The 25,676-nt window shown below is 37.1% G+C and overlaps 1 protein-coding gene across 1 annotated transcript in view; it reads left to right on the plus strand.

Moving 5' to 3' along the window:
* The window catches only part of ULK4 (unc-51 like kinase 4), a 205,602-nt gene that overhangs the window by 119,282 nt on the left and 60,644 nt on the right, over window positions 1-25,676 (plus strand). Inside the window, exons 32-33 of the mRNA XM_030445373.1 lie at window positions 439-544; window positions 20,536-20,702. Of these exons, the coding sequence (XP_030301233.1) occupies window positions 439-544; window positions 20,536-20,702 (273 nt within the window). The remainder of the gene's footprint in view (window positions 1-438; window positions 545-20,535; window positions 20,703-25,676) is intronic.

Here is a 25,676-nt window from a genome sequence, read left to right on the forward strand (position 1 = left end):
TGAAACTGTGTAAACAAAACCAATAAATAGATTCTAAGACTTACTGTGGATTATGAAGCTGAAACTGAAAAGAGTAAAATTAATGTCATGAATAAAAGAAATACCATACAAAGGGAAATGTTTCTGAATATAAGAAGATTAGGCTGATAAAGTTCTATGTCATGTTTGAAAGACCTAAAATTTTAGACCTTGCTAAGAAGTCTTTCAGTTCAAAGAAACATGGGAGGAATTTTGGCCTGGTATTTGTTTTTCTGAAATTTGTGTCCTCTACAAATATATTTGGCTGATTTTCCATTATTTCAAATATTGAACTTGAAGAAATTTAGAGAGTATTGCTTTCTTATTGCTGTATTTTTGGAAGAGAATTGCTGTCTTCTAACCTTGCAAAGAAACACTAGATTTTATGGTTTTTAAGATATTTTTCTCTTGTCTTTACAGGAACACCAAGACAGCATACTTGGGAATACAATGCAAACTGTGATTGCCTTACTGAATAACGTGGTTGCTAACAAAAGCACAAACATGATGTTACTCTTTGAAGAAGGTATGCCATCTTTAGTTATTTTCCTTACTATAGGTGTTTCCCAATCTGTTGTTGTTGACATTACATGAAACTGTAGACTTGTTTGCATTTATGTTCTACAGTGGTTGTCAGATAATAAAGTCCTACAAGCACTTTAACCACATAATGGGTATGCTGTACTCATTCTGCTTTTCTGCATAGCAAATTAGGTGCAAAACTGTTGAACAACATGGCAAAACTATCCATTTTCTCAATATCTCCTCTTCATTGTCTCACAGAGTAAACACCCATGTACTTTTTATGCTGCTGGTAGTAAAACAATACTGTTTCACTTCTCATCTGCTCCAAAAATAAAATGCATCTCTTCTGTCATGCTAATTTCCAAGTTGAAGAAGTGGGAGAGAAACATTATTAAAGTCTTTTATCTTTTCCTTCTGCCACATCAACCAGAGGGCTGTGCTGCCATTCAGCTAGACCTAGACAGACTGGAGGGTTGGGCAGTGAGAAATTTAATGAAATACAACAAGGGAAGTGGAGACTCATCTTGGAAAGAACACCACAATTTGCCAGTATAGGTGGGGGACTGACTTGTTAGAGAGCACTGTAGAGGAAGGGGACCTGGGGGTCCTGGTGGACAGAAGGATGACCATGAGCCAGCAATGTGTCCTTGTGGCTGAGAAGGCCAATGGCACCTTGGGGTAGATGAGAAGGGGGGTGGTTAGCAGGTCAAGATAGGTTCTCCTCCCTCTCTACTCTGCCCTGGTGAGGCCACATCCAGAATATTGTGTCTAGTTCTGGGACCGTCAGTTCAAGAAGGACAGGGAACTGCTTGAGAGAGTGCAGAGCAGAGCCACAGAGATGATTAAGGGAGTGGAACATCTCCCTTATGAGGGAAGACTGAGGGAGCTGGGTCTCTAAAGCTTGGAGGAGACTGAGGGGTTACCTCATTAATGTGTATAAATATGAAACGGGAGAGTGTCTGGAGGATGGAGCCAGGGTCTTCTCAGTGATGTCCAACAACAGGACAAGGGGCAGTGAGTGCAAGCTGAAGCATAGAAGGTTCTGTGTGAACATAAGGAAAAGCTTTTGCACTGTGAGAGTGACAGGACTAGAAAAGACAGTACAGCAGCCAAAAGTAATTTATCTCAAGTAAAATGTCCCTATCTTCTCTCATCCCTTTTCCCCATTAGCTGATCTCCAGAATACAGGGAACTTGGATTTTGGCCAATGCTTTATTGATTAAAAGCCTAATTGTTCAGTAAAAACTTGTGAAATCTGGTTTGCAAGAATGTTATGAAGGCATTGATCTTGTAATTTGTAAACTGTAAGATATTTGAATGAAGAAGGAAGAAACTGGAGGGCTTTTTTGCCAACTGTAAATATGTAGTGTTCTCTACAAGAACATACCTTAAGTTTTTTCTGCCACTCTCTTTGATGTTCAGCTTCGTATTTTCAAAATGGTTTTGTGTGATGGAGAAGAACACAATGTAGTTAAATGGATACTGTTGCAGAAATAGATCCTGGAGTCCAAATAGAAAAGCTGAAAATGAGTCAGCAGTGTGCCCTTGCAGCAATAAAGGCAAATCAAGGCACCCATATGAAAGAATAAATAGAAGATTGGGGGAAGTGATAATTCTCCTCTATTTGGCACCTGTGAGACTGCACCTGGAATTCTGCATCTCACTCCAAGCTAGAGGAAAGATGTTGACAGACAGGAGTAAGTCCAGAGGACGACAACCGCAATGTTTATGTGGGTGGGCCACACAGTGTGTATTTCCAGCCTGTGTCTGTACTATCAGGTGAATTTATTCCTGTTCTGCACAAAGCGCAGAACTTTGTATTTGACTTTGCTAAAGTCTAAGAAAGTTCTGGCAGCCCATTTCTTTAGCTCTTTCTGAATGTTGGATCAACCCTTCATCACATAAACTGCTTGCCTCATTTCAATCTCATCTTCAAATATGCTGAAAGTGCATGTTATTCCATCCTATTAATACTCCATGTTCAGGATGCTAATGAAGGTATTCAACATTCATGAGCTATTCTACTGTCTTAAAAATGCTGAATACAGCATATTATGGGTCATCAATTTCCCTTATTTCCCCATTACAGTGTGGTAATTAATTCATATATATATGAAGGTTTAGAAATTAAAAATTTTCAATACTTACCAAACATTATGAAGAACTCAGGTTACAGGGACAGTCATGTCAAGGTTTTTTCTTTTTTCCAAAAGACCATATGTTAGCAATGAGGATTTCTTTCTAGTTCTGTGTATGCCTTTCTTGAGCTGCCAAGAAGCAGATGATCTGGGGACCCTCATCACTGTTTCTTTCTGTGCTTCTTAGCCTTCAGAAATCTCCTCTGCTCAAAAGGGTTGTATAAGGTGATAGTTTTGGTTTTGGTTTTTTGGTTTGGTTTGGTTTCTAGTGGGTTGCATCATACATGTTGAACTTTCCCCTTTCTCTAAGTTGTGTGATAGCACTTGCCTCGTTACTACCTATTACTTACTCATTACTTACTCATTATTACTTATTACTCTGTGATTTTTATTTTTATTTTTTTTAATTACAAAGATATGGTTGTGCATTTCAGCAAATTGCATACAGGGTGGCTTGCCTACTAGTAATTTCTCTCTCCCCTGAAGTGTCTTTTTGCATGACAATATATCAAATATTTAATGATAACCACTTGTAACGTTTAAAGGTGAAATAGAGATTAACATGCAACTAGAGTTGCAGTGGGATTTTAAAATGGCCTCTGCTGTGTTATCAGCTAATAAACATTTGTTAATATTAATGACAATTTCCACTTAAAAATCAGAGGGGAATAATACAATTTCATTTAATTATTGAGACTGGAATTCAGCAAGGAGACTGAAATTAATATATGGTCTCTTGTGAAACATTAAGACGCTTAAAAGCCAAGAAAATATAGTGGTCATTTTTAGCTTGGTCTTCTAAGAATGTGAAGCATGCTCTCTTGGCTTCTCTCTGTCAGTCTCTTTCTTTTCTCTATTTACTCATCTTTTGAAATCATCGTATGATTTAAAGTTAACTTGAGAGAGCATAAAGGTCCAAATATAGAAAGTATGTAGTGTTTCTAAAATAATCAATAGCTGAAGAAAGGAGAAAAATCATAGTGTCATGGCTTAGGCAGTAGTATGGTCTTATCAAGTACCAGTTTCTGGCCAATGTACAGAAAATGGATTTATGTGATACATGGCATGCATCAAGCAAACAAAAATATATACTTTACAGAAATAAAGGCATCTTAGTACCTGAAGTTACATCATTTTTAAAACTCTTATGCTTGCAGAAAATATAAATTCACCTTCAGATAGGAAATAAGGAACGTAAATGTGAAGGGAGAATAATTTTTAAGCTGTTGTCCTTCTTTTGTCATAACAGTAAAATGTGATCAAGGTGCAGCTAACTGATCTGAGTTTATATCTTGGTCTAGAACAATTCTTGCTAAGGGGGTGAAACATTCTTGGTTTTGGTTCTATTTCCATTAGCAATTTTTAATTTTAAAGCATAAAAATTGTACTGTTGTACAGTATTCTGAGGTCTACTGAATATATTAATATTGCTTTATTTCCCATTGCCTTTTTTCATATTCAGTTGCTATTTGTTTGTAAAGATATTTGCAATCTTTTGGTTTTGATTTGTAACCACTGAGCTCAACAGTGTGGATCAGTGGCTGAGGAGGGCACCTATGTAATGATCCCACAGGATCAGTCAGGGTATGGGAGCAGCTCCCTCTGTAGCTCGTGCTTATAGTTGGGTGAGGTAGGATAGAGGAGTGCTAAGGTTTCAGAAGTTGGGAATAGGAGTCATCAGTGACAAAGATGGCAGGAGACAGGCAGGGATATAGAATGCAAACCTGTGGGATATAGTGTATTGATAGTTCCACTGGCCAGGAAATGACAGTCTGTATATTACTGTGTGCTGTTCATATGAAAAGGGTTATATTTGCTAACTATAGAACAAAGACCCAGTTCAAGATACTGGAATCATCAGCTCTTAAACAGGTGTTGTAGGAGTACGGTTGATGATCATCTGTTTCTGAGGCCATTAAGGCAGCCTACTGGGAAGACATAAAATCTGTGATAAACCTGCTGTGTCTATTGACAGGCACTGACAAAGTGACAAATGTACGCATGAGGTGAATCAGAAAGGCAGGTTTGGCTGCTTGATAAGTAAATGGTGTTAGTAAGTAAGACTGCTTGGTTTTGTGAAAGACTGGTTTTGTGTTAGAAAATAAATCCTATAGGCTGCAGTGAATATCTTCTGATAGTTTGTCTGCAGCTATTTATTCCTGGCAATGACTTAAATTTATTACAGTTATATAAGCATCTATTTTCAGAAAGAAGTAATTCTGAATTTAGGTAAGGTTTGCACTGTAATTCAGACCCAATATAGTAAATGGTTTGCAGCTCACTATTACTTATTAATGAATTTCTATTTTTTTCTTTTTTTGGACTCTCATTCATATATATATGAATGGTTGATTAATTCTTTTGTTATGATGGTCTTTTAAGGAGATGATATCTGTATATAGAGTTCAATCCAGTCATGTTGAACAGAATGACTTTTTCCAGCCCCTACTGCTGTGATCCTGTGTTTGGTTATCTATCCTGAAGCAACCATCACTACCAGTGTAAGCAGAGAAGTTTGTCTGGATGTTTAAAAACAGTTTCTATTATATAGTACAGCAAACCTGAACTTTATTCCTTATGTGTTAATGCTCTTGAATCTTGGGAACTAAAGTAGAAACAATCCTGTAAGCTTAACACTTGGAATGATAAAACTAGCCTTCAAGTTCTTCTTTAAAAATGCAACAGCTGTTGGTAGTAAATGATACTTCAAGCACTTGTCTAAAAGCTGAGGTTCCTGAGGAAGGACCATTAGTGTAAATGTGGAATGTCAGCTATAATAGTTGTTAAATCAAATACCACATTACGAAAGCATGGTAGGTGCTTAGAACAATTATTGAAGAGGAAGAGATCTGCAATAAACTTTGTAGTCAGATCATCATAACTCATTTGCATGTCATGAAAGAAAGATCAGTTTTCATGAGAGAAGTATCCTTATTAATCTTCTGGTCCACTGCTTTGACTTTTAGGCTAATGCCAAGAGATTAATTGGATTTCAAATGTCTTCCTGTGTCATATTGTTAAGGTCTGTTAAATGTTGCATATCCAAAAACTGGCACTCATCAGACCAAGACACAACTTAATATTTTTCCTAAAAAACAACAAAAAAGTATGTCAGTCTTTTTACGTACATAGATCTTTGACATAATGGTAGATAAATGACAGTGAAGTCTGAACTCTCTAGAGACATCTCAGAGGTTTTTTACTTACCTAAATCTTCTGCCTTTCACTTCCTCACAGATAATTGTATTTCAGTCTCCAGAAGACATTTGAGTATGCTGCCAATAAAAGACTTTTTAGGAACAGCTTCTAGCTTCCTAGCCAGCTCACTCTCACCTGCTAAATTTTCAGTGTTCAAGCAATTCAGCAGTAGACTGCACTAACTTGGCAACACAGATCTTTCTCCCTGCTTTACCCATCTATACAGCAGTGGTCTGAACTACTGTAAAACAGTGAGAAGGTATTGGTGTGACAGTGCATGGGACTATAGGTGAGTTGCTGGAGTAGTTGGCTTCAAAGTTGCAGCATTTTCTTCCAGGACAGGGATGAACTAACTTGCTCTAAGTGATCAGGAAAAGAACCATGGCTTAGTCATACAGGGGAGAAGTCTACTTGCAAGAGAAAGGCAGTAGTTATAAATTACATATAATTATATATATGTTTAAAATTATAAAATATGGAATGGAATACAATACTTAAAATATTATACCCTTAGAAAAAATGAAACAAACCAAACCCAACCCACGAAACAATAGAACAAATAAAACCACCCAAACCCCACGGACTTAGTCTGTGAAGAAATCAGACACATGTTCAGTCTGGTTCTGAAGCCATTTGGTCAGCCCTTAGTACCCCCTATTTATTCCTAGGAGGCAGGACTTTTCGGCAAAACTTTTGCAGGATACAATATAGCAATATTTTTTCAGTGACCAAAGATAGAAAATATGTTGCTTCCTGGCAGTACTTTATACCTGCTTGTTATACATCACCTAAGCAAATAAGTAGCTTAGGTCATATGCAACATGTGGTCATTTTGGATGGAAAAAATGGCAGGGAGAACACATTAGGAAAATCAGTATAAATAAGAACCTAAATACACTTTTTTTTTTTTTCTGTATTTAATCAAAGTTTAGGAACAAAATGCACTCAGTTAAAAAAAAATTAAAGAGATTTTAAAAAGATGGATTAAAGTATTTTCTATATTTAAAATACAGAAAGTAAGTGTAGACAAAACTTTATCATCTTGAGTAGTTGCAGATGTTCCTTCCTTGTAGTGTAATTGTGACAGGGTAAGTCCTTGGTTAGGAGATGTACACTTTACATCTTGTGCCATGCAGGGCATAGGCCTTTCACAGCTCCTTGCCAGTATTGAAGTAATTAGTTCAGCTCTTGAGCATGGCCGTGTCTCTCTGAACATGTAAAGGGAGTAGCCGTGTGTCACTATGTTCACTGAGTTGCAGCTTATATGAGAAATCAGTGGCAGTTTAGCCTGAAGAAGTCTATGATATTATGAAGTTCAGAATGTTTTTTTAACAGTATGGAGACATGTTTTTCTGACCCAAAATGCCAGTCACTCAGATGAAAGCATGTAACATCACATGGGTAAACTTAGAAGTCTGGTATCATGAAAGATAAGTGGAAATCATGTCAAAATACCATGATAGTAGTGAAGTCTTTGAGGAAAAAAATAACCTTTGTAATTCTGTGATATTCAACAATACAGCCACCTGAAAAGGATGAAAATAGCAATGGTAATTGCTGTGAGAAACAGTTATGCCATTCAAGTAGAACCAAACCTGTTGTTGAGAGCTGTATCCATAAGGCACAAAATGTCACAGCACACTTGCTGTGACTTCAAAGGATAAAATAAGTTAATAAAGGTTTAACAGGTTATTACATCTTGTCTCAGTAGTGCTGTACTGCAAAAGAGGACTGGCCTTTCTGTGGTCAGAGTAGGTTTCCTGATACTGTCCCTGTGGCCAGCCCAGCAGATCATCTTGCAGTGTAGCTGCCTGATTAAAGATATCTCATTTTTTAACATTTAATTGATGGAAGAGCAAGGAGTAATAACAAAAAATATTCAAAATCTTTTCAGTCCTTGATACTGTGGTCTAAAAGCCTGTGTACATAAATCTAATGATTTAACTGATCAACTTAGTTTAATGTTGGGAAGTTAGTTCAATAAATTTCAAAACCTAGACTTTTTGGTCCCAATATGCCAATAATGAACATAATGAACATTTTTTTAATGCCTATCTAATTCCTAGACAAAACTAAGACTTAAGGTTCTGGCTGAACAATTATGCTGACGGATAATGTTTGGAAGCAGAAAAACTAATTTTAAAAAATATGTTTGTTACAACGTAATGCATTGATTTTGAATCTGAAATTGTAGCTATCTGAAGGTTTCCTGTTGATAAACTCAGGACTGAGGAAAAGGAAGAAACGCACCAAGTCTCATGCTCCTTTTCACCACCTTGTGATAGTTTTTCCTCCCCTCTAGAGATTGTCATCTTTGCATTCATTCTAGGTGCTGCTTTTCCTGCAGGCTAATTTAAGCATTACTGTTAGAAATGCTGGTACTCCCCTGGTGTACAACCCAACTCAATATATTAGAACTAGTGAATTTGTTCAGTTTGAGAGAAGATGAATAACTGGGTAGAAGTGGAGCTATTGTCTTAGCTAGATGTTTACTGCTAACGATACAATTTACTTGTTACAGATAATGAATTAAAACCTAATAATGGTGATGTCCCTATGTAGCTTGTCAAATGTATTTTGTAAGCTAAAATATGACATTAAGGAATGAAATGTAACTATGCATTTGGAAAAAGACTCTTCGATTAGAGTTACTGTGCCATAGGTTGCAGAGCATTAATGTATTTTCCATTCTAGCAGTTAGAAAGGTCTCAGTATGAAAGCAATGGATCACTGCTGATTTTGAGATACCTGTAAAATTTCAAAGGTTACAAATAAAAAGTAATAGTCTATATTACTTGAGACTTTTCCTGTAATGTTCACATTTTTCCACGTAAATATTTTTTCTTTTTCAAATTTCACCCCAAATAAAACATTTATATGTGGTCTTTATAGTTAGTTGCTTACTTTTACTATTCATGATCTAATTTTATAATACTGTTTATCCTATTTTTTCCCAAGTACTCTTAAGTTTGTTTTTTATGTGTGTTTTGTATTTAAGAAATAATTTCCATAGGTATTTTTCTTTTAACATCTAAAGCCATAGATTCACATCTATATATGGATTTTCCACCATGCTAAGCATTATATTCAGGTGAATGTTTTCTTCTTATTTTGACAAGTTATTCCTTAACTAGGAGTTAAAAACTTTTTTTTTCCTACAGTATTTCATCAATTCCTGGTAGATCTGATATGGTAACTAAACGTATATTTATATCCATGATACATTCATGGCAATGTATCTGCACATAGAAAGGTTTTTTTAAGTCAGCTGATGGGGTAACCTTTGTGTAGCTGAGGGGCAGTGGTTATTTAAGCTACTCTGACAAAAATGTCACCATCATGATTTGATTAAAAAAAAGAAACATTTCATAAATGTGGTATAGACTTGTTGATCCACCTGTTAAGAATAATAATTAAAAAAACCCCTCATTTTATCTTAAACTTTTTTTCTAATTCAACCAGGATTATATTTATGTAAAAAATCTATGAAGACAAGTGTGTCAGAAAAGACTTGTCCTTGAGCACATATGGTAGATTTCAGATCTGAATTTTAAGCAAATTGGTGTAACTTTTTATTTAAAGAGGCCCTAACTTAATAAACACTAGGGGTTTTTTGTTTCAAAAATGGGATTTAAAGGTTCCTATAGATGTCTCTACATCACTAGAAGATATTGCATCTGCTAGCTGTCGCTTCTTTTTGGTTGAGGAAAATGATATACATTTCCCTTTGAATTTTTAAGGTGCACAGGGGAAGAAATAGGATATCTGTTAAATATAATACACTCTTCTGGTTTTTAGGAGATTGTAAAAGCTGGGAAGATTTTTTTTTCCACGTTGCCACCCACCTTTTAAAAAGATAAGGAAAAAAGGATGTAAATGTGTTGTTTACCTGCATCCATTTAGTTTCAACTTGTCTTATCTTCTCTGAGGTCTATTCTTTGCTGATCGTATTTCAGGTTGCTTAGTGAAAAACCTCTCACCCCTATTCCTGTGAGACTTGGCAGAAACCCAGTAAAGTGCTGTTTATAGATTTATTCACACTTTTAAATGATAGGTCTGTCCTATAACATACCCATATTATGAAATGAAGCTTTTTAGCTGCTTTTTATACAGCCATAAGATATGACTTATTTCCTTGGATGACAGCAAAAATACTGCTACTGATATGTATTACATAGAGACTGAAAAAAACCTTAAATTACCCACAATGTCTCAACAATCTTTCCAATATGCATTTTTGCTGATTAAACTAGCTGTGTCATTTTCGAACACAGACAGATACTGTATATTTTGATCCTAGAATTATGTGAATTATAGCCAGAATTATGTGAAGTGTAGGTTTATGCCACTATTCATTTTACCAGAAAAAGAAAAACATGCTTCAACTTACCATGAATTTTCTTCAGAAATTACACTGAATGTTGTCGAGTTCAGAGAGCACGTGGTTCAGATGGCAACAGAAGTTGAATTTAATGGCAGTATTTTTCCCACACTGAAAGGAAAAGTCGTGAGATAAGGAAAAGGCAGATACAATACCCAGAGGAACAGAGAGTAACAGCAGGTTTAGGGGTTTTGACAGAAGGTATGGTAGGAACAGCATTGCTTACAAGATTTTGTCTGCCCAGGTTATGGGTCAGGCAGTCACTCAGCCTGAGTCTGTGCATTACAGGATCAGCCTGAATACAGAAATACTCAGTCTGGGCTGAGTCCAAGAACTGACTGGGGCATATGTTGGTAAAGTTACTGGGACCCTGAAGTACATTAATGTCTAAAAAAATCCTATGCCCGGTAGAGCAGATCTGGTAGAGGAGGAGGAAAAGAAAAAGGTCCTGTTGTGGTGTACTCCCACTGGCAACCAAGCACAACAGTCACTCACTTACTCGCCCTTGCCCCAGTGGGATGGGGATGAGAATCATAAAGGTGAAAGTGAGAAAGAAACTCATGCATTGAGATAAAACTGGTTTAATAATTAAAATAAAAACTTTTTTAAATGTGAGAAGTAACAAATGAACAAACAGAAAAATAAAACCCAAGAAGGACAAGTGATACAAATGAAAACAGTTGCTCACCACCAAAGAAGTGATGCCTACCAGTCTAGGAGTTGCAAGCTCCCTGCCAGTGCTGCCTCCAGTTTTATTGGTGAGCATGACTTCCTGTGGTATGGAATGTTTCTTTGGGCAGCTGGGGTCAGCTGTCCCAACTGTGTCCCCTCCAAAATTTTTGTGCACCTACAGCATACTTTCTGGTGGGGCAGTCTGAGAAGTAGAAAAGACCTGTGCAAGTGTTGCCCAGCAGTAATTAGAACATCAGTGTGCTTTCAACACTGTTTTCAGCACAAATCCAAAACGTGGTCTCATACAAGCACTATGAAGAAATTTAACTTCATCCCAGCTAAAACCAGTACAGGTACTACAACAGGGATGGTATACCAAGTTTCTTCTGTTCTGTTTCATGTCTTTGCAGGGCACCCACTTAACAAAAAAATCGGAATCCCTCTTTCCTGTGGTGGCCATCGCTCTCCCTGTAGTTGTATCAATGTTCTTAGCTTTTTTTTCACCTCTGAAAAAAGTTAGTCCTCAAGCAAAGCAGTGTCTATATTTTCAGTATCAGATCTGCACCAGGGTCCAGTTAATTGTTTTTTAGTATAATGGTAGAATTCACTGGTTTTCTTTCAAAACTGGATGACTTGGTCCAAGATAGCCTAGTAGACCAAACTATCCCATGTCATCTCCTTCCAGTGCTTACACAGAAGTTTCCTCAAGGGTCTGTGCTTTCTGTTACATAGGTAAGGTTTAAATTCAAGGATAGGTCAAGAAAACCAAGCATCCATGCAGACAAAATAAGGCATGTGCCCAAGGCATTCCACTAAGAGGTCTGTTAACATCTGAGCTGAAAAGTCCATGGTTAGATTTTAGAGATTTAATCAGATGTGGTATGGCCAGATGATAGCAAATTAGAAACAGAGTCTGTTGGTCACAGCTATCCTAACACTTATTCAGAAAAAATTGACCTAGCAGAGTAGGTTTAAGGCTGCAGAATTTAATCAGGTCAGAGCTGCAAAACTAGATTTTCTATCATGTAACATCCTGATCTCTGTTCAAGTAAACCCTTTGATCAGGTAAATTTAAATACACCAAGGCCACCTTGGACATTGTAATTACGGCTTGTCAGCTTTCATTTCTGTTGTAAACTTAACTGATGAATAATGCAGGATGTTTCAGGAGTCTGTGGCATAGATTCAGTTTTGTTGTAATAAACAGCAGCAAATTCCACTTAGTGGAAAAGCTAGCCTTTACTTTTGTGCTTTGCTTCAGTTATAACAATTGTAAAAGACTGTTACTTGAAAATTCAAATATTTGTTCTCTATAGGTTTTCATCCTATAGAAGACTGATGTAAAGTAAATAAAAAGACCAAGAGGTGTAGGAATAAATATTTAATATCTTTTCTTACAGGGCATGACTTTTCAGTAGGTGATGTATAGAGTTTTATCCTTATTCTTTAGATATATATGGGATCAGTAGTCAACTGTGTTATATTTCTGCAATATAAAACTCTTTGAAAACTGCAGAGAATTTTCTGAAGACCAGGGTTCATTGGTCCTTATCACTTTCAGTCCAGGGACTCTTAAAGGCCTAGCTAGAACAGTTAGTGCTGGCAATGTCATTCAAAGCTGTTGAGTGCTGTCAATTTGTGGCAACATTTTAGGGCTGTATCTGCATTCTGAGGCTGTTCATATCTGGGCTGCACTGGTTTTGTCAGAAAGGCAGCTCTCAAAATCTGAATGTGGTGTCTCAAGGATTTTGGTTGAAGGGCAAGTTGGTGCCAAAGCAGAAACATGTTAAGATATTTGAAGTAGATAAATAAGGTTTAATCTTGTGTGACAGAAAGTCTGTTATTAAAATGGAAATCTCCTTAGAAAAATTTCTAGTTATAAAGCTCAGGATATAAATTCCCCATGTATTTTATCACATTGTAATTGTTGCAGGCTTGATCTGTCTGAAGAAGTAAGTCAAAAGTGAATCTTCACTGACTGAATCTTGCTGAATGCAAAGAATTCTTAATTGAACAAAAATAATGGATTTTAATTTAGTGAAGAACTTTTTGACTTTTTTTGCTGTTAGTTTGAGGGCTTTGTGCAGGCTTTATTTTTCTAAAAAATATAAACTATATATGAGAAGAATTTTTTTCCTTGTAGTTGCAAATTAGCATCCACTATCTCAGGTTAGTTTTAAAGGAGGTTTTAAAACTGTGGTTCTCAGAGGGTAAGGTGTCCTGTTAGATATTCTGGTGCAGATCATTAGAACCTGCTGTTTGGAAAAACTTCTAAGCATCATCTGACTTCTGTCTAGTAAAATCAAGATATTTTAGCATAGCTGACATCTAGCAAGGAATGAAATAGGGTGTATCAGGATCTGACTGAAGTTTAGCATGCTGTAGTATTGCTATGTTTTTTAAATTAGGCTACTGTCTCTAGTGTGTCTTTGACATATGGCTGAATAGCTACTATAAAGTTTACTTAACAACAGTAGTAGTCAGTCCAGACAATGTGATTTTACTTATTACTGTCTTGGTTTATTTATTTTTTTGGTTTTTTTTTGATGGAAGTTTGTGCTTGCAAGTATTGTGCAACAAACATACTGAAATTTGGTATAAAAAATGCTTAAATCCATATGAAAAGGATGCAAATTCGTTGTTTAATATGTGCACAATTTGGGATAGAAATATTTGAAAGGTATATTCTATGAAGTCACTGTTATACCTCCATCCCTCCACAGGTCTTCCAGGTAGAAGAGTACTTTGAGTGTGTGCATCTGCTTCCAGCAAAGTCAGCTGGGTTCAGGCTGCCCATCTGAGCAGTTTACAACAGGTAGTCAGAGGAGTACTCGGGGCCTCACTCTGACCCATGCACACACACTCATAGACAATAGGGGCAGTAACCTCCAACAACTGATCACGAGCAAACAGCTGGGAAGAAGTAGCATTTGCCATCAACAAAGCTGTTTACAAAATGAATGCCTGTCAGGCAGCCTTAGCATTGTACTCTGCTGCATTGTCAGTACCTCTTGGGATGCTAGCACTCAATTTTACATGCATCAAGAGCCTTATGCTCTCTGATTAACAAAAAAGCAGCCTATTTGTGATATACATAATATATGCATAAGTGGCAGAACTGGCAGTAAATCTTGTGACTCTTCTGGGTACTAAATTTCCTCTCTGGAAAGCAAAAGTTTAATTTGAATAAATAATTTAAAAAGAAATGTTTCTTTTATGTGCAGTCCCATAAGCTGCCTGATAGGAGCATTTAAAGTTTGCATGGGCATCTTCAGTGGATCCTACCTTTCTGTTATGTTTTCACTTATCTTTTTGTAGTAAATGTCCAATTATTCTCAGCTACTTATAGAATATAAGAAGCAGATAGCATTTCTAGAGACTGTGGTGCCAAACAAATTAAACCTGACTGCTAAAATGAGACACTATTAATGTCTTATTAACACTGAGAGTAGATCCCTGGAAGATCATTACAGTCCATAGCTATTTAGTATTCTCTCATATAAATTGTGGATATTTTTATTATGGTAGACTTAAAAAGCATAATTAGTAACTATTTTCAGAAGAAAATTGAACAAGTTTGTGTTCATGTTCAATGAGTTATACTCCTAGGAATGAGGACCATCTCAGTAAATCTTTTCTAGAACAAAATCCCATGCCTTCAGAACTTTGATGCTATGTAAACCCGTGTGCTTTGAACTTAGTTTCAAACAACTTGGATATCTTTTCTGAATTAATTATAGGGTGGGTGAGTCAAACTGACACAAAAACTTGAATTCAGTTGAAATTTTGTCACAGAACCTTAATGAGAGTCCAACATAGGAGCCCTCCCACCTCCCCTCTTTTTTTTTTCGTTTTCAAAACCAGTAGCAAATCAGAAGTGACTATTTTCAGAAATACTTTTCTTCTGTATATGTTATTCTAACGTTATCTTTCCATATAGAACAGCAACGGTCTTGCCTATTTGGAATAATTTATTATATTTTACTATTTTTATGTTGACCAGTCAAGCATGTAATTTTATTATTACTAAATTATTCAAGTTATGTTTTAATATCTTTTGTTACACTCATTTTTCTTATTGAGAGAATCTACTTGGTCTTTTATCTTTTAGTTTTCTGTTCTAAACACCCTTTGGTCTTAATCACTTCCAAGTTTGTTCCATAGCTTAAATTTAGAAGAAATATTCTTCTGTGCTGGTAGGATTCTCTTTGGCTGAGAAGAGTTTGACATAGTTCCCTGAGGAGTCACTAATTCTGCTCCCCCAGGGAAAGATGCCACCTATAAAATGCTTTAACAATAATTACTAAATGTTGTCAGTCCTGAAAAAAGTGAAGTAGAATCATGCTGAGCTTTGACTGAGATGAAGCAGAAAAAATACACTGAGAATGTCAGATCTCTATTCCTCTTGGGCATCCACACTCAAGATAACAGTACTCCCCAGTCTGCTTTCAACCTAGCTGTAGTAAAGGTGACAGCTTTCTTTTCCTCAGTTGTCATAATTCTTACCACACCTATTTTAACACATGTGAGAGCAGGACTGCCTGCTTGGTGACCATTGGTGAGTGTCCTACCTGCCACGAGAGGGAAAAGCTGAGCAACACTCTTCCGACAAAAGGAAGCTCTGGAGAGCATTGACCACTGCAGTGTTGACAGATCCAAAGAGATTTTTATTCCTCAAACTTAGTGATTCTTTATTGAGTGACAAAATGAGTACTTTCCTCTCAAGATGCTAATAATTTTTAAGCTCAGAATAGAAAATAATTTTCAGGGCATCATTCATGCAGCTGATATGCTCAGCAGCCCTATTGTTTTGTTTCCACTTGAGCTGGCAGTTGTAACTCACCAAATCTTGAAATCTGTGGTGACCTAATTTTCTATCCTAGTTTATTCTTCCCTCAATAATATCGTAACTAACACAAATGGTTACTAAAAGGTGAACAGTAACATATAGTAAAAATAACACTAAAAGCAATGAGCCTCTTTTTTTAAAAAAATGCCATTGCCCTAGAGATACCATTTGCTTTAATGTTGCTTATTTTCAGTTGTTCAGGAGAGTAAACCTTGAGTAATATGGCTGTGATGCAAGGAATGCAAATTAAATCCCAGGTTTATATGGGTAAATAAGGTTTTATGATGAATCTATGACATAGTGAATAATCTTAAGTGCTCAGGGACTGAGGAGCAAATTCCTATGTAAAAGATTCTATTGAACTGCAGTACTGTGTTTCTTCTTAGTAATATTTCTGAGTTTTATCATTAACATTAAAAAGAACATGAAATATGTTTGCTAGTTAGTCTGACAGTATCATTGTCATTCTCAATTTCATATTATTTTGAGTCATTAAAAAAAAAATCAAAATCAAGAAGGTCCACTGTAAATAAAAGGAAGAAAAGGCTAGTGAATATATATCTGTTAATGTCCTTGGGGAGTCAGCTGTGTCAGTGTGATACAAATGGGAAAAACAGCTCTCCAGAGAGCATCGTGTAGGGAGGAACAAAGAGAAACCTTTTTGCCAGGCTGAGGGTTTGCTGCTGGCTGCTTGGCTGCACAGTGGCATTGTTCAGGGGAAGTGCACCTGCTCTAACATTTTCTTCAGCTGGAAGCGAACAGGTTTGTTGAATGCTCTAATTGCTGGTAGGCATGAAAGGATTGCCTAGAAGATTGCTTCTTAGGCTGTCCTTTGATGTTTTGTATGATTTGGAAGCAAGGATTTCTTTTCCTTTATCCATGTTGCTAATAGGTGAAAATAAAATCTCTCAGCTTTCATTCCAGAAGGTATCATGGCACATTCTGTCCGATGAGATGTATCATGGGCCAAAAGACTCCTTTTATCTTTGAAAAGAGTTGTAAAGCATAGGAATAGTCATCACAGTCCTCATTCATGAATTACCATCAGTGACATGTTCAGTTCATTGCAGGGGTCTTTGGACAGGAGAAATATTCTGCTGTGAACACTAGGTTCATCAGATGGTATACAACTGCAGCTGGGAATTTTGGATGCAATCCTTTTAGTACATATTATGAATATTGTACTGCAATTGGAAAAGGTTATTTGTTTAATTCCAGTTATGTTTATGAAAATTATAATAATTCTAATACAAATTCCAAATTTTGTGAAATTAGAATAGCAGAGAACTGCACTGAAACTTGATAGTTTGAAAATCCTCTTTTACAAATAAACAGTAGGCAGTGACTAATTCACAATGAAAGACTGGAATAAATTTCTAACCACAAATGATATGATGTGAAATATTTTAATTGTTTCCTCAAATTTACAAATTGTTAGAATAATAAAAAACCTTGTAAGTTCAGTTTTTACTTAACACCCTTAATAAGAAATCCCCAGCTGGAATAAAGTACGATGCATTACACGTGAACTGTCGCTAACACTTTTCTCTGTCCAAAGTGGGCTATTGCCAACATATTTGTAAGTATCAGCAGAAAAATCTTCCTGTGGTTTAATTTAATCAGGCTTAAGTCTTCACTATGATACAGAATTCAGATAGAGATCCACCACTTCAGAAGTTCAGGAGTGCATGGGCTGTGTCTTTTCAATCGGAGACTATTTGACTTTCTAATGAAGAGTTGAGAATTACTGCATAAGAAACTTACATCTGTTAAATATAGCTCAAAAATCTACTGTTGGAAGTTTTTAAAGAGAAGTATTATTTTAGGCTTTATTGGAAATTAAGAACCGTGTGGTTCTTGAATCACTTGCAAAATCTGGCAGAAAATCTTCTATTTATAGATATCCATATGCAATTTTTATGTTATGACTTACTGAATTATGAATACAGTTTTCCTTTTTATAGAATTGCATTGTCTTTTTTTAAGATTATCTATTTTGGGGTTCATTTTCTGAAATGCTGAGACATACAAGTCTTGATCTTTATAGGTACCTTTTGAGTAAATTGGTTCCAGTGGCTATGGCCAAGGCTGTTAAACTCCTGTTGAATTTTGTCATGGTCACTGTAAATTATACCAGCTTCCCAACTTTCTCTTTTGAGGACAAAGAATGTGTATTTTTTCTTGTGGTGTAAGCAAGGAGTACATTTACATGTCTATAATTTTCATTTTGTTTGACATAAGAAAGTATTTTAAAGAGCATGTCTAGAACTATATTTACTTGGCAAGAAGTCAGTCTGTTGATTTTTTTTTTTTAATCTGTGCAAGCAAGTATTTATCAGTTTTCTGTATGAGTCATACAGTGTGTTAGGGGACATTTTACACCAGTGTTTTATTTTAGCTGTCTTTATAAAAAATGTTGAAGTGTGAAGGTATTCTAAGTCCAGGAATACTTGCTGGTTTTCTCCCCAAAATTTCCAAGTTAACCATGCATATCTTTGTACATAAAACTCTCTCTGAGAAAGTACATATCTGTAAAAAATTTGCCAACTCTGATTTTTTTTAAATTTTTTAAATTTTTTTTTAACCAAATAAATGGGAATATCCTGTTGTATTTCAGGTATTCCTAGCATTCATTGTCTTAGGACGTAAATACTTCAAAGGAAGAAATTCTGGGTGATATTATTCACATCTCTAACTAAGGAGAAAGTTGAGTATTTGGTTCGCCTCCCCTTTCACCATTCATCAGGAGTGAGGCAGCTGTGAGACTCTGGTGGGTAACAGGCCAGGGAATAAATAAAGAAATTGTTCTCTTCAAAACTGGAAGGGAAGCCATTGTGAGTTGGAGTCATAGGTCCTGTTGTTTTGTTCACTACTTCTCATTCCCTGCTCAATGCTATAATGCCTAAAAATATTTTGATCATGATCCATACAGCACCTTCATTTGAAAGAGGTCTTGTCAGGGGTAATACCCAAGTCACTGTCTTAAGAGTTCTGTATAAGCCATCTAGAAATAGTAGGGGTGACACATTCATTTTGATGTGGCTGTGGGTTTTGTGGTCAAATACGTGGAGAGAAACAGAGTGTACTTGGACATATCCCTGCAGGCAATTTAACAGACCTTGCTTTGTTAGGGACCAACTCTTACTGCATTGTTTCCTTAGGTTTATACTAATTTAGTCTGGTGAAAAAAAGCCTGGAGTAACAGCTAGTTTTGTATTGGGTAGACATGCAATTATGTCTGTTTTCTTCTTGGTGGGTGTTGGTGACATCACTTGAATGTCTCTACATTCTCATTTTTATGTGAAGTGTTCAGAAATGCAGCAGAAACTGTCCTTTAAATAAGGGAAAAAAAATTAAATGTGCAAGATTAGACTGATGTAATTTTGAGAGTTTGGTTTATGCAGACAAAACCCCAGGAAATTCAAAGCTTAGCCTGAGCTGTAGTCCATCAATCAAACTTGTGGAAGAGTTAGTAGACACAGAAACACAAAAAGATGTGAGATAGAAGGAGAAAGCAAGTCTTAACAATCCTGACCCATAACTCTATTCTAAATGAATGTTTTTGTATTTAATTTCCTGAGGAAAGTATTAAGGATGGTGAATAGGAGAGGAAAACATTTTATGGAAATTTAGTTAATGGATGGGGCAGCTTTTGAAGCAAAAATAGTTCAACACCTCACAAATTTGTCTAGTCTTAAGAGCTGAATGGTATAATTACCTATTATATTATACAATGTCTCATTTTAATCTGGTACTGAGTTTTATAAAATTTAAAAAATACTTCTTAAAGGAGAACTTAAAAAAGGAGTCTTTATACTTCTGTGGAATCGATCAGATGCTTCAGTCATTTTTTACAGTCATGTAGACTGGAAATTTGTGTACTAATATACTACAATGCATCTACCTACGTGCACACAAGTCACAGTATAGCTGATTACCAGTTTAAAAGAACATAGTTTACAAAAATAATGTTCCTGGTGAGGAAAATGTTACCTGTCCTTTTTTAGGAAACTCTGAAAGAAAAACATTAACATAAATTAACTCTGTCACTTTGTATTTGAAAGTAAGAAATATTCTGAGTTGTTGTGGTGTTGCCATGAAATGGTTTAAACTTTTCCTGATATGTGAATTGATTTGTTGGGTAAGCAAGCTATAGGGGATGATGTTATTTACTTCTAAAGAAGCTGAAAAAAAAATCTTCAAGACAGGAAGGTATTTTCAGCAAACCTTACTACTGCCAGTTGAACTGATCTTGTTAATATTTTAGATGTAGTATTCAGTATTTTATTGACAACTCTCTTCTGACCTTCTGACTGTATTTTATGTTAAGCATAAGAATTCTACAATTAAAGCACATGAGGAGGCTTATAAGCTTCAGGCTCTGATTTTGATGTGTTATTTTATAACAGCCTGGAGAGTGCTTAATTCTTGTGACCAGAAGTGTTGTGAAGGAGGCTTGTGTACCTGTAGAGCATACTCTACAGAAAAGTTTAGGATTCAAAATATGTCTCTGTTTAATGAAAGTTACATAGTTTTCCATGCAGTTAACAGATTTGATTGCATCATTTTGGTTCTCTTTATAAGCTGCTCCAGACAGAACAGAACTATAGTAATGGAGAAAAAAGAAAATTGAATAAATATTCGTAATGTGTGTGAATTTTGTTTTTATGCAAAACTATTATTTTTAACTAGGCTACTTTCCACATTGTTCTTTTCCTGATAGCCTATTTCTTTTTGTCTCACTTTCTATATAGGACTGACTCACCACATCTGTAACCTCCTAATAGAAACCATGACACTGTACTTGGAGACAGATGATAAAAGCAGCACCAAAACAGCAAATGCACTGCTTCTTTCCTTACTTGAAATTTTGCACTGTATGCTGATATACACAGCCAACATTGTGCGCCAAACTTTACAGGTATGGAGCAGTTTCATCATCTCATGTTTCACAGGTGATCCACAGTAGCTGAAAGTAATTTGCAGTCTTGATCTGAGAATTAAATTGTATTTTGTGACTTAATGTAGGTGTAGTGTGTATCCTTTACATACGTATATAAACTTTAATTCCTTTAGTGACATTCCTGACATGCAAAAGTGTCAGTTTCCTGGTGTCATCACCATCTTAAACAACTTTTTAGGTAACTTCCTGGTATCCAAATAATGAAATTCTCACTATTCTGATTTTGTTGAATTTTAAGTTTGGTTGAAAGAGAAGAGCATATCTTTTCAACTGCATATCACTGTTTCATGTGCTTACTTAGAGTATTCACAGCAGCCTCACTATATGCTGGAAACACAGATCCTAGCAGACTGTTGTTTCTGTATTGCATCATTTGCTCAATGACAACTCAAAGCCTTATTCTTCCATTTCTTTTAAAAGAAAAAGATTACTCTGTAGAAAAAAATTAATTTTTTTAAAATAAATCATATGTGATTACTGTGCTTGAAGAGCATACTTAGCCTCTGCATGGGCGTTGACAAAAGTATTCACTCTCTTATGCTGATGAATGTATTTTCCAAGTTTCTGTTTGGATTACTGTGAATCATGGCATTGGCAGCACTTCCTCCTCCAGTGAGGTGTCTTCCTTTTTAAAAAGGAGCTAAAAATTATATTAACTCTGTGTCTGTGTAGTATTCCATTATCCATGTGTCACTAAATGTATCACTGTAGTCATAGCAAATAATTGCCTGATTTTATAGGCTCTACCGAATAAGATACTTTCAAAAACAGAACTTGAAGTACAGAATCAAATTTTCTCATATTATCCATTTTTTGTTCTGAAGTTTATTTTGACAAATGAGGCTACCTCCCCTTGAATCCTTTTGATTTAAGTTTCTTATATGTAAAGTGATAACTGTATCCAGTTGCAAAGGCGAAACATGGTACTGCTTTTCCTTTGTATTTCAGTATTTTTTGCTGAATGGTGCTGATAGCTGTGTCCAGCTTCATTCAAGAGCCAGCTCTCTGTGCTCCCAGTACTTGTGTTTTGGTACAAAGGTTCTTATTAATTCCCATATGTGGTTTTGAGCTGTTTCATCGTGTCATATTCCACAGGTGATCCACAGTACCTGAGAGTAATTGCAGTCTTAATCTGAGAATGAAATTATGTTAATTTAGTGACTTAATGTATGTTTAAATGTGGTGTAGTGTGTATCCTTTAGATGCATATATGAACTTTAATTCCTCTAGTGACATTCCTTCTCTTTCCAAAGACACTAAATATGCAAAAGTTTCAGTTATTCAAGCATCCCTGACTGAGGATGTCTTTCTTCTCATCCAAGCACTAGCCAGAAAAAGCTATTGTAAATTTTGGGAGGTGAAGGTGGCTCACTTCCCTTTCTTGATTAATATAAACACACCATTTTTTAGTCTTCTCTTCAATATGTCTTTTTTTCCCTTCTTGGACTTTGGCATTCCCAGGTTATTGTGGTAAGTCTCAGTGAGAGACATACCAATGTGTCTTACTTCCTGGAGAAACATTTCACATCTCTTTCATTTCAAAATTTTTCATCGAAGAAAGAAAGAAATCCTTTCAGCTCATCAGTGTCAACAGTGGAGCTTCAGCAGTAGTGTCTTCTCTCTCAGGAGCCTTGTTCCTGTGTTCATTTAGCCAAATGAAAATCCTCAGATATTACATTTGGATGACAGTTTTAGTATTAAGCTTTAAGTGGAACACAGTACAAAAAGACTTTTAAATGTGTTCTTCAGAGAAAATGTTTACAGCTAGACTGGGTCATAGTCCAAACAGCTGCAAGATAATCAAGTTAAATGAAAAATCTTGCAAGAAGACCTTTCTGGAGTCCTGGGGCAGGGATGGGTCATAAATAATGCTGCCTAGGACAGCAGTGTGTTTTGATGAGTGGGGATGACTGTGGTCAGAATTACAAATAGTAACAGGTCAAGTAACATATCATAGAATCATAGCATTGGCTGCGTTGGAAGGGACCTCAGGGATCCTCAAGTCCAACCCTTGAACCACCACTGCAGTTACCAGCCCATGGCACTGAGTGCCACATCCAGTCTCTTTTTAAATATCTCCAGGGATGGAGAATCCACTACTTCCCTGGGCAGCCCATTCCAATGCCTGATCACCCTCTCCGTAAAGAAGTTCTTTCTAATATCCAGCCTAAACCTCCCCTGGCACAACTTAAGACCATGCCCTCTTGTCTTGTTGAAAGTCGTCTGGGAAAAGAGACCAACCCCCCCCCCGGCTATAGCCTCCTTTCAGGGAGTTGTAAAGAGTGATGAGGTCTCCCCTGAGCTGCCTCTTCTTCAGGCTGAACACCCCCAGCTCCTTCAGCCTCTCCTCATAGGGTCTATGCTCGATCTTAATCACTTAAGGATTTTATTATTCCTATTTTATAGAATCATAGAATTGTTTGGGTTGTAAGGGACCTTAAATGTCATCTAGTCCAACACCCCTGTAGTGATCAGGGGTATCTGCAACAGGATTAGGTGGCTCAGTGCATTGTCCATCCTGACCTTGAATGTTTCAAGGGGTGGGGCATCTGCCAACTCTCTAGACAACCTTTTCCAGTGTTTCACCACTTGCACTGTAAAAAATTTCTTCCTAGTATTTAGTCTGAATCTACCCACTTTCAGTTTAAAACCATGACCCCTTCTTCTATTGTAACAAGCCCTGCTGAAAAGTTTGTCCCCATCTTGCCTCTATGCCCCCTTTAAGTACTGAAAGGTGGTAATGAGATCACTTTGGATCTGAAAAAAAACATTTTTTTCAGCCATTCTTCATAGAATAGGTGTTACATCCCTCTGTTCATTTTTGTGGCCTTCTCTGGAGCCTCTCCAGCAGGTCCATGTCTTTCTTGTGCTGAGGACTCCACAATTGGAGGTGGGGTCTTATGAGGGTGCAGTAGAGTGGGAGAATCACCTCTCTTGACCTGCTGGCCATGTTTCTTTGATACGTCCCAGGATACAGTTGGCCTTCTAAGCTGAAAGGCACACATTCTTGCCCCATGTCCAGCTTTTCATCCATTGGTATTCTCAAGTCTTTCTTCACAGGATTTTTCTCAGTCTTTTCATCTCCCAGCTGGTATTGATACCTGAACCATGTGCAGAACCTTGCACTTGGCATGAACCTTATGAAGTTCAAAAATGCTCACTTCTTGAGCTGCTCTGGATGATATCCCATCCCTCAGATGTGTAAATGGCACCACTCAGCTTGGTGAAATTTTAAAATTTGCTGATGTTGCACTTGAAACCACTGCTTATGCCATTGATGAAGATACTGGAGAGTACTTGTCCTAGTACTGACCCCTGAGAGACACGACTACTCACTGATCTCTATCTGGATGTGACTCTCCAGCCCGTTCTTCATTCAACAAACAGTCCACCTGTCAAACCCGAATCTCTCCATTTTAGAGAGGAAGATGTTGGGGGGGGCTGTGTCAAAGGCCTTACGGAAGTCCAGATAGGTGACATCAGTAGATCTCCCCTTGTTCACCATTGTAGTTACTCCATCATAGAAGGCCGCTGGGTTGATCAGGCAGGACTTGCCATTGGTGAAGCCTTGCTGATTGTCTTGAATCCCTGTCCTCCACGTGCCTTATCATAGCTGAACACATATATTCCATGACTTCCCAGGCACAGAGGTGAGGCTGACAGGTCAGTAGGTCCCAGGGTCCTCCTTTCTACCCTTTTTAAAAATGGCTACAATGTTTCCCATTCTCCAGTCACCAGGAACTTCACTGGACTGCCATGATGCTTCAAAGGTCATGAAGAGTTCCTTAGCAACTACATCACCCAATTCCTTCAGAATTCTGGATTGCATCTCATCAGGTCTCATAGACTATATATATTTAGCTTCCTCAGATAGTCACAAACATGATCTCCTCTTACAGTGGGTAGGACTTTGCTCCCCTAGTCCCTCCCTTCAGTCCATCCACTTTAGAGGGATGGTAAGAGAGATCATCAGTGAAGCCTGAGGAAAAAGTGGCTGTTGAGTACCTCAGTCTTTTCCTTGTCTGTTGTCAGCAATGTGCCAGTCTTGCTCATCAGGGGAGGTGGCACTTTCTTTGACTTTCCTTTTCTGGCTGACATACCCTTACTGGAGCCCTTACTATTCTTTACATCCCTTGCCAAACTCGGCTCCATCTGTGCCTTGACCCTATCCCTACACAACTGAGCAGCATCTCTACACTATTCCCAGGATACTCATCCCTGCTACCACTGCCTATGCCATATACAACTCAGCCATGCTGGGCTCTTGCCTTACTTGCCTGATTTCTTACACCTGGGGTTCAAGAGCTCTTGAGCTTCACTGAAGGTGTTCTTTAAGATTTACTCCTTTGTCTCTGAGGGCAGTTTTCCAATGAGTCCTATTGACTAGTTTCTTGCACAGCTGAGAGTTTTCTTCCCCAAAAGTCAAGGTCCTGACTTTATTTTTTCCCTGACTGACACCCTTCAAGACTGCAGACTTCATCAGTGCAAGATCACTGCAGCCCAGGCTGCCTCCAGTCTTGATATAACCAGTTAGCTCACTTGCACTGGTGACCATCAGGTCTGGTATCACTTCTCCTGTTGCAGGGCTGTCTATTACTTCGCTTAAGAAATTATCCTCAGTGCACTTCAGGAGTCTCCTGGATTGTCTGCAGCTCACAAGGCTATTTCACTAGCAAATGTCAGGTTGGTTGAGGTCCCCCAGCAGGATGAGAGCCTGTGAGAATGATGCCTCCTGCAGGTGGAGTAAGATGGCTTCATCAAGAGGTTCCCCTTGACTGAGTGGCCTGTAGTGTACCAACCACAAAGTTTTCTTTGTTGCCTCACTCTCTAATTTTTACCCACAGTCTTTCAACCTGCTCATGCTTGTTCTTCAGAGACAGCTGTTCACACTCTATTAATTTCTTTATGTAGGAGGTAACCCCTTCCTCCTTT

This window comes from Calypte anna, chromosome 2 (assembly GCF_003957555.1).
Source record: "Calypte anna isolate BGI_N300 chromosome 2, bCalAnn1_v1.p, whole genome shotgun sequence".
NCBI lineage: Eukaryota > Metazoa > Chordata > Aves > Apodiformes > Trochilidae > Calypte > Calypte anna.